Source organism: Dendropsophus ebraccatus, chromosome 13, assembly GCF_027789765.1.
Source record: "Dendropsophus ebraccatus isolate aDenEbr1 chromosome 13, aDenEbr1.pat, whole genome shotgun sequence".
In the NCBI taxonomy this organism is placed as follows: domain Eukaryota; kingdom Metazoa; phylum Chordata; class Amphibia; order Anura; family Hylidae; genus Dendropsophus; species Dendropsophus ebraccatus.
In genome coordinates this window covers 55,278,354-55,288,781 of record NC_091466.1, presented here as the reverse complement: position 1 = coordinate 55,288,781, position 10,428 = coordinate 55,278,354, and the positions used below count along the sequence as shown (strand labels likewise).

General features: G+C 42.0%; 1 protein-coding gene across 1 annotated transcript; it reads right to left on the bottom strand.

Annotated features, from left to right (window-relative positions):
* Positions 1 to 2,475: 2,475 nt before the first annotated feature.
* Positions 2,476 to 3,447, bottom strand: LOC138770576 (olfactory receptor 5AR1-like). Its single transcript, XM_069949681.1, has one exon. The coding sequence runs from the start codon at positions 3,445 to 3,447 to the stop codon at positions 2,476 to 2,478; it is 972 nt and encodes a 323-aa protein (XP_069805782.1).
* Positions 3,448 to 10,428: the final 6,981 nt, after the last annotated feature.

The following is a 10,428-nucleotide window of genomic DNA, read 5'->3' as shown; positions in this document are numbered from 1 at the left end:
GCAAGGGGCCCACAATTTCTGAATAGCCCGGGCCCATTGTGGTGGCCTAAGTTGCTGGAACTTATGTTGGGCCTGCTGGTGGGTTCTGGTGTCACGCTGGCTAGGAGTGGTAACACCCACTCCCAGACACATGGCAACCGGACCTGTGTTAGGACTAAGGTGAGGTGCGCGGTGTAGGTGCAAGTATGGCAGCAGAGATGACAGAGATGACCGTATCATGTTAAGCATCTTTTAACCCCTAGACAACCCTGGGCATCCAGGTACGTCCAGGATCGTCTACGGCCGTTCAAAACAGGGCCGTGCGGTGGCCCCGTTTTGAAGTGCCGCCGTCCTGGCTGCCGCAAGTAGCTCGGGACCGTGGTTATTAGCGGGCAGGGCCTGATCACTGTGCCCGCTAATCAAGTAATCAGATGCAGCTGTCAAAGTTGACAGCTGCATCTGATTGCCTGCTGTCAGCCATCCCTGGTGTCTAGTGGGGTGGATCGCCCCCACCCCCTCGGGACTTTGTCCCAGAGAAGTGATCCACACATCCGGCACCGGCCAGGGTCTGCATCATAATGTCGCTGATCCCGGCTCGGCACTCGATCGCTTTCGGCTGCAGCAGCCGAAAGCAATCCAGTGCCTATCTCATTGATCTATGCAGTATATCTATACTGCATAGATCTCAATGAGAGATCAGTGTGCTTATACTAGAAGCCCCCCAGGGGAGCTTCTAGTATAAGTGTAAAGAAAAAAAAAAAATGTCCTAAACGATTAATTTATCACATTCCTGATCTCGCACGGTAAACAGCGTACGCGCAAAAAAATCCCAAAGTGAAAATTGCGCATTTTTAGCCGCATCAAATCCAGAATTTAATAAAAAGCTATCAAAAAGTCGCATATGCGCAATCAAGGTACCGATAGAAAGATCACATCATGGAGCAAAAAATTACACCTCACACAGACCCATAGACCAAAGGATAAAAGCGTTTAAGTATAGTAATAGAGCGATTTTTGAATTTTTTACAAGCCATCAAATAAAATAAATGTTAAACATGTTACATAAAGTTGTAATCGTAACGACTTGACGAACATATATAACAAGTCAGTTTTACCCCAGGGCAAATGGTGTAAAAGCAATTTCCAATTTCACCACACATTAAATTTTTTTCTGGTTTCGCAGTGTACTTTATGCAAAAATTCAGTCTGTTATTGCAACTGCTATGGCCTTTTAAGCACAAGGAGGAAAAAACTAAAACGCAAAAATTTAAATGTATGTTTTGCATCTTGATGCAAAAACAATCACAAACAATGTTCAAGTACTTACAACAAATTTGCAATAGGCAAAAAAGGTGAGTTGACAGAAAAAAACAGTAGTAGGTGTCAGGGACAGGATACGAGGGCCCCTTGCCTAATGTCAAAAGTACTCTGCCCGGAGGTGGTGAAGTGTTTCTGTAGTGTATGAAGATATCCTTATACTTATAAATAGATGATTCCCTGGGGGGTTCTATTCTGTTTGTACTACAGGGGCACTGCAAACCCACCTGCCACTCGGAAACTTCTTCAGCAAAATCTGCACTGAAAATGCTAATTGGCGCTCTTTCCCTTCTGAGCCCTACTGTGTGCTCATACAGTTATACATGGGGTATTGTTGTACTAAGGAGAACCTGCATTACAAATTTTAAGGTGCCTCATGTTGCTTGTGAAAATAAGATAAATTAATTTAAACAAATATATTATGGGAAAATTTATATTTTCCATTTTTTAAGGCCCAATGTTGAATACTTTCCTCAAGCACCTATAGGGGCAAAATACTCATTATAACCTTATGTTGATTCTTTAAGGTGTTTAGTTTCCAAAATGGGGCCACTTATGCTGGTTTCCAGTATACAAGCCTCCTAAATCCACTTAAAAAATGAACTGGTCCCTAAGGCTAGGTTCACACTGCGTTTTCAGCATCCGTTTAACGCATCCGTTTTTTGCAAAAAACGCATGAAAAACGGATTGCAAAAAACGGATTCATTTGTGTGCATCCGTTTTTCCATTGACTTCCATTATAAAAAAAAACGGATCCGTTTTTTTTGACGGACCAAAACGGACAAAAAAACGTTGATGACCCTATTTTTCTGGACGTTAAAAAAAACGGATCCGTTAAACGGATGCTGAAAACGCAGTGTGAACCTAGCCTAACAAGATCAATTTTAGAAATTTCATAAGAATTTGATAATTTGTTGATACATTTCTAAGCCCTGTAACACCCAGAATCTCAGAAAATCCCATACCATAAAGGGACCTTGGTGGGTGAGCACAAAGCTCTCCAGGCAAGCCCCTCCCCAGCCTGATTTCATTGGCTGCTCCACTCCGGGCTACCTAGCAGCCAAAATCAGACCTTACTGGACCCTCGACCCTAATCTAAACGTTTAGTGTCATTAACCCTGTTAATGGTGGTTGCTTTGAACTATTCCCATTCTGAATGTCTTGTACTGAAGCAGTCTATTATTTATTTTGAAAAAAATAAGAATGTCTGTCTTTTTGGTCCAATGACTGCTTAAAAAACTTCATTCCTATAGTACCTTTAACATCCTTGTTCCTCATGCTATAAATAATGGGATTCAACATAGGAGTTACCACTGTATATAAAATAGATACGGTCTTGTCTTTCTCTGGAGAGTACTCAGAGTGAGGTCTGAGATACATGATCATTATAGTCCCATAATAGAGCAACACCACCGTAAGGTGGGAGACACATGTGGAAAAAGCTTTTTGCCTCCCTTGTGAGGAACGGATCTTTAAAATATTGGAGATAATGTGGATGTACGAAATCACAATCAGGGAGAATGAACATGTGGCTATGATTCCGGTTGCGATATACATTGCTATTTCATTAAGCCAAGTGTCTTTGCAAGACAATTGAAGGAATGGAGGCATCTCACAGAAGAAGTGGTTGACATAGTGAGATCTACAGTAGGGTAGTTGGAAGGTGAGGACCACATGAAGGGCTGAGTTCATGAAGCAAAAACTCCATGAACCAGCAGCTAAACAGCAGCACAATTTCTTGCCCATGATGTTTCTATAGTGCAAAGGTTTACAAATGGCTACAAATCTATCATAAGCCATGATGGCAAGTATTATGCACTCAGTGGCTCCGAACGCCAAACTGAAATACATTTGAAGTGCACATGCTAACAGAGAAATACTTCTATCCTTGGAGATTGTATTTCTGAGAATATGGGGGACAATTGTGGAGGAGAAGCAAATGTCAATAATAGAGAGATTGCACAGAAAGAAGTACATGGGCGTCTGTAGCTTGGAGTTTATAGTCACCACAATGACGAGTAGAACATTCGCTGACAGTGTTATTATATACATCAGCAGAAATATAAGAAAGAATATGATCTGAAGATACAGGACACTAGACAGACCAAGAAGGACGAATCTTCCATGAGATGTTTGATTCAAGTCTTCCATTACATTTATGTTCCTGGACAAAATGTGGGAAAAATGTGAATATTTAGAGATAGAGAGTGCTAATATTGTATTTTTTTTTATTTTTATGAAAGTCTACTGTGAGAAAGCCTATGACAGGGCAAGCTCTTTGGTTAGCACTGTTACCTCCCAACCCATTAAAGGGGAACTCCGGATAAGAAAAACTTTTTTTCTATTAAAAGTACATAAAAAGTTATATAGATGTGTCTATACTATGTATTACTGTATCTGTGCCGTTCTGCCACACTGGTAGCTGATAGAAATCCAGGAAATGAAAAAAAATGTCCCCTGTGCCAGTTCACATTGTCTCCTGCTTCCACTGCTCTCCCACCTTAGGAGACAAATATTCCATGCCTCTGTCTCACATTGTGTGTGCTGAGGACAGGCTGGTGATGCAGACAGGGGGCAGGGCGTGATCTCACAGGAGGCTTGGCTGGATCCACCAATCCCCTGAGTCATCCACCATCTCTGAATGGCCAGAAACAGCTGCTGCACTAATTTAACTTATTGTGATGGATGGGGGAAAGCATTGAATTCTGGGAACTGCTCAACCAGGTAGGACAGAAAAACAATACAGAACAAAACCCCCCTAAACAAATGGATTTTTGGTAGTTTCAAAACTGGGATAAACATGTAAGTAATGCTAAATGCTTCTGCAGAAGTTTAATTTTTTTAAGCTCTACCTGTGGCAGGAGTGTATATTTATATAAATGTTCCTGACCTCAGGGGCTTTTGAGGTGTGCGGGACCACTGCAGTAAGATCGGTCCCGCACACATCAGTGCTGTGGGGGTCCCGATTGCTTGTACCGACGGGCGGAGGTAAGCCACTTACCTCCATCCTGTTGGATTGACCACCTTTAAATAGAGTCTGCTCTCAGGCAGACTCTATATATAGATCGCTGATAAAACTGATCAATGCTATGCATAAGTGATCAATGCTAGCATAAATCAGTATATGCAATCTAATGATTGCATGTTTTCCTGTAATAAAAGTGTAATAAAAAATAAAAGTTTTTAGAAGTATATTTAAAAAAAACCTTATATAACACCCCAATAAAAGTTTAATACATTAAATTACATATTGTAGCGTTTGAATTAGTCTGATCTATTGAAATTCAACATTATTGTTCCCCGACGGTAAACAGTGTAAATAATAATAAAAAAAAAGAACAGACACCAGGATTCCTGATTTTTTATAAATTATATATCAGAAAAAAAATTATAAAAAGTCATATAATTTTTCCTTTACACCAATATGATATTAATAAAAACTAGAAATCATGGCGCAAAAATGATACCCCAACCAGTCTTGTAGGTGCAAAAATAAAAGTGCTTTGGCTCTTAGAAGGGGGGAGGAACATTGCATTAATTTGACCCAGACATCTGGGCATCAATGACCTTGGTCACAAAGAGGTTAAAGTGTAACTAAAGTCTTATTAAAACAAAAATAGTTTACATGTCACACAACAACAAACATGTCAAAAATTTTGATCGGTTGGGGTCTCAGTGACTTACCCCAACAAAACTTGGTTTCTAGTGAATCACTGACAAAACATAGCATTTGGTACAGTAAAGTTTTAGCTCAGGTTTTTGTTTTATATTTGACCATTTCTAAAACTTGTGCATAACAAAACCATAGAAACTTTGCTTCTGAAATAGAAGAAGTAAGCTTGGGAAGCCATTCTTATATAAGCAATTTAGGATTCCAGCTGTATTGTAGAATATATGAACTGAAGTAAATTTCTGAAATGCCCCTGCTATTTATTAGTCTCTGCAGAGAGTTATAGTTGTGTTTAGTTGGTGTCAGAAAAAGAACGTCAGTAATTGATTCTCTGGAGATAAAACCATTTACATAGAATACAGTATATTAAATATAATATTTTTATTTTACTGTTGATGGGATGCTGTTCTTAAAGAGATGTTATGCCGCCTCTTGAACTGTACATTGTGGTCTTAAACTTTATAAGCTGGTTTACAGATGGGAAGACAGTGCTGTTTCATTTCGTAGCCCCTGAGCTAAAACTGGAATGTACCCTATGTTCCCTATAGATGAAGATGTCCCAGAACCCATGTACGCTATAGATGAAGATGTACCAGAACCCATGTGCCACTACTGGTTCTGTGTATGTGTAGGTTGATGCTGAAGGTTTATGTGCCGTATGCCGGGGTAGCTATGCGGTGTTGTGGCTGCTGCGTGGGTGTAGGGTCAGTTGGACACTTGTTATAATGGCAGCCATTATGGAACTCACTCCCGGAAAAACGGGCCCTGTGCTCAGGTTTGGATAACCTAAGTGTGAACAGGTGTATAGGTGCGACAAAATAGACCAGAGTCCAATAGCTTAAAGTAAATGTACCATCAGGGCCGGGCTGAAGCACTGGAGGCAGACCGACCCACCCCCAGAGGGAGGAATCCCCCACCCCTCTATGATGCTGCTCTATTAAAATCAATGGAGATATATCATAGAGGGGCGGGGGTTACCTCCTACTGGGGGTGGGTCGGCATGTGTCCAGTGCTTTAGCACGGGCCTAATCGTACATTCCCTTTAAGGGTCTGTTCACACGTACAGACTCGCAGCTGAAATCTCCCTGCGAGTTTTTCAGCTAGATCAGCTATGAGTCAAGGTCCTTTTTTCTGAGACACACCATACACCATCGGATAATCACTTAGTTATATCGCGACCCTGTAAATGCGCAACAAATTACAAATTTGTAAGCTGCCTACATCATTAGAAGGGAATACAAGCCAGACTAGCCGGCAGTCTAGCTTCCCCTATTCAGCACTAAATATCACCGATTGGTGTAACCCCTTTGCGCTGTCCTTCCCTGCCCCTAGGCATGCCTACCCTGAAATACGGATATGAGATATCAAGTGACTATTTTTAATTCATAGCACTGTATATACACTTGCACTTTTTCCTATTGTTTAAAGACTTCAATAAAAGTTAAGTTTTACCCCTATGGGGAAAGAAGGTAATTCCCTGCCAAGGCAGAAATAAAAAATAGCCAAAGTCATTTGTAGATGGTCAATCAAACCACTAACAAAAATAATAATAATAGTTAACAACAACATCCAACAGATGAGTACAAGTTAAAGATTTACATATTACAAGAGGTTAAATTTCTGAATATGGTGTGGATAAATTAATGTTAGTTGTGGATATATGATTTTGTTTCCACAGTGCCCAATCTTTATAAAATTTAGTCAAAGTGTTATTCCCTATCGCAAGTATTTCCTCAAAATTATAGCTCTGTTGAATTAGATTAGTAACTTCTTCCTTGGATGGTACGTTCGTCTGTTTCCAGTATCTGGTAAGTATCATTTTGGCAATCACCAGTATTCTACAAACTATAAATCTATGTTTACTTGGTAATTTGTCAACTCCTATCAGTAACAGTGTTAGATGCGCATTAAGATTAATCGGAGTTTGTGTTATTTTTTATAGTAAAATAGAAATCATGTTCCAATATTTCTTAATTTTGGAACACTCCCATAGAATGTGTGACAGGTTTCCTAAGGTTCCACATCCTCTCCAGCATTGGGAAAGATATGATGGAGTCTGTGTTCAGTGTAGTACCACTGAAGCCACGTTTTAGTTATTGCTTCTATTTGATTAACATTAGAGAGAGAGGCATAGGTGTATTTCAAAGCTAATTGCCAATCTGTATTGGAAAAGGATATTCCCAGCTCTTCTTCCCATCTCTGGTAAGGGTCACATTTTTGGAAGATTAGATACTCGTCTAATATATCGTATACAGCTTTAACCCTTTGAGGACCAGGCCCAAAATGACCCAGTGGACCGCGCAAATTTTGATCTTAGTGTTTTCATTTTTCCCTCCTCCCCTTCTAAGAGCTCCAGCACTCTCAGTTTTCTATCTACAGGCCATGTAAGTGCTTGTTTTTTACAGGAATAGTTGTACTTTGTAATGGCGTCTTTCATTTTACCATCACATGTATGATGGAATTCCAAATATATTATTTATAAAGATATAAATTGGTGAAATCGTAAAAAAGAATGCAATATGGTAACGTTTGGGGGGTTTCGTGTGTCTACGTAATGCACTATATGGTAAAAGCAACATTATACAATTATTCTATAGGTCAGCCCGAACACAACCATATGCAGGTTTACACAGATTCTCTAATAAGAGAAACAGATTGCTGAACTCAGGGAGAACAGCCAAATGACAACACTGCCGGCTGCTAATGAAAGCGCTCAATGCAGTGAAGTCCTAGGTGCATTGCCCCCTGGGAAACATGAGTATGCAAAAGAGGAGTCCGTGAAGCCTCATTGAAGAGTCTCAAAAAACAGGACTAGCCAGATATCCCTCCGGGAAGGACCCAGCCAAGTGGCAGCTCCTGTTAGGAAACCACCAAATCCACCATATTAAGTGGCCCTATAAGTCAGTGTAATGACAAGGGATAAACCAAGGCTAGGTAACCATCCACAGACAGCTGTTTCGGGGTGTTGCCCCTCATCAGTGTGGAGCAGGATTCTGGCTAGGTGGGAGCAATGCCTAGTAGAGCCATAAGAGAAACAGATTGCTGAACTCAGGGAGAACAGCCAAATGACAACACTGCCGGCTGCTAATGAAAGCGCTCAATGCAGTGAAGTCCTAGGTGCATTGCCCCCTGGGAAACATGAGTATGCAAAAGAGGAGTCCGTGGAGCCTCATTGAAGAGTCTCAAAACACAGGACTAGCCAGATATCCCTCCGGGAAGGACCCAGCCAAGTGGCAGCTCCTGTTAGGAAACCACCAAATCCACCATATTAAGTGGCCCTATAAGTCAGTGTAATGACAAGGGATAAACCAAGGCTAGGTAACCATCCACAGACAGCTGTTTCGGGGTGTTGCCCCTCATCAGTGTGGAGCAGGATTCTGGCTAGGTGGGAGCAATGCCTAGTAGAGCCATAAGAGAAACAGATTGCTGAACTCAGGGAGAACAGCCAAATGACAACACTGCCGGCTGCTAATGAAAGCGCTCAATGCAGTGAAGTCCTAGGTGCATTGCCCCCTGGGAAACATGAGTATGCAAAAGAGGAGTCCGTGGAGCCTCATTGAAGAGTCTCAAAACACAGGACTAGCCAGATATCCCTCCGGGAAGGACCCAGCCAAGTAGCAGCTCCTGTTAGGAAACCACCAAATCCACCATATTAAGTGGCCCTATAAGTCAGTGTAATGACAAGGGATAAACCAAGGCTAGGTAACCATCCACAGACAGCTGTTTCGGGGTGTTGCCCCTCATCAGTGTGGAGCAGGATTCTGGCTAGGTGGGAGCAATGCCTAGTAGAGCCATAAGAGAAACAGATTGCTGAACTCAGGGAGAACAGCCAAATGACAACACTGCCGGCTGCTAATGAAAGCGCTCAATGCAGTGAAGTCCTAGGTGCATTGCCCCCCTGGGAACCTAGCCTTGGTTTATCCCTTGTCATTACACTGACTTATAGGGCCACTTAATATGGTGGATTTGGTGGTTTCCTAACAGGAGCTGCCACTTGGCTGGGTCCTTCCCGGAGGGATATCTGGCTAGTCCTGTGTTTTGAGACTCTTCAATGAGGCTCCACGGACTCCTCTTTTGCATACTCATGTTTCCCAGGGGGCAATGCACCTAGGACTTCACTGCATTGAGCGCTTTCATTAGCAGCCGGCAGTGTTGTCATTTGGCTGTTCTCCCTGAGTTCAGCAATCTGTTTCTCTTATGGCTCTACTAGGCATTGCTCCCACCTAGCCAGAATCCTGCTCCACACTGATGAGGGGCAACACCCCGAAACAGCTGTCTGTGGATGGTTACCTAGCCTTGGTTTATCCCTTGTCATTACACTGACTTATAGGGCCACTTAATATGGTGGATTTGGTGGTTTCCTAACAGGAGCTGCCACTTGGCTGGGTCCTTCCCGGAGGGATATCTGGCTAGTCCTGTGTTTTGAGACTCTTCAATGAGGCTCCACGGACTCCTCTTTTGCATACAGATTCTCTAATGTTATATATATTTTTTTAATGAAATCCTTTTTTTGGCAATTAATTATAAATAAAATGGGCCTATTGTGATGCTTATAACGGTTTTATCACGTTTTGATCACTTTTTATAAATTTTTTTTATATATAATGTAATATATATATAAAATCGATAATCCGCGCACTTTTTTCCCTCTTTTCGTCTACGCTGTTTACCGTTCGCAATGACGCTTGTTATATTTTAATAGATTGGACAATTACGCACGCTACGGTATATTATATGTTTATCTATTTATTTATTTTTATATGTTTTATTTATATAATGGGAAAGGGGGGTGATTTCAACTTTTTTTGGGGGAGGGGTTTTGGGGTAGTGTGTTAGTGTTTTTAACTTTTTTTTTTTTACACATTTGAAGTCCCTTTGGGGGACTTGTACATACATTAGTTTGATTTTTACACTGATCATTGCTATGCCATAGCCATAGCATTGATCAGTGTTATCGGCGATCTGCTCATTGAGCCTGCCTGTGCAGGCTCAGTGCAGCAGATCGCCGATCGGACCGCACGGAGGCAGGTGAGAGACCTCCGGCGGTCTGTTTTACCGATCGGGACCCCCGCAGACTCCCCCTGTCACTTACACTTAAACGCCGCGGTCGATCGCGGCGTTTAAGGAGTTAATGACACGCGGCAGCGCGATCGCTGCAGCGTGTCATTACCGGTGAGGTCTTGGCTGCTGATTGCAGCCGGCCCCCATCTGCTATGAAGCGCGCTCCGCTCCGGAGCATGCTTCATAGCAGGAGAAACACCCAGGGCGTACAGTTATGCCCTAGGTCGTCTGGGGACAGACTTCCATGGTGTAACTATACGCCCTGGGTCGTCTAAGGGTTAAGGCCTTTCACATTTGATATTAAGTAAGCCAATAATTGTGGACATTACTCTGAAGACACAGGTCTATGGAAGTGTATAAATTGTTTAATTCTAAGGTGTGTAAACACCTCTCTGGATGGT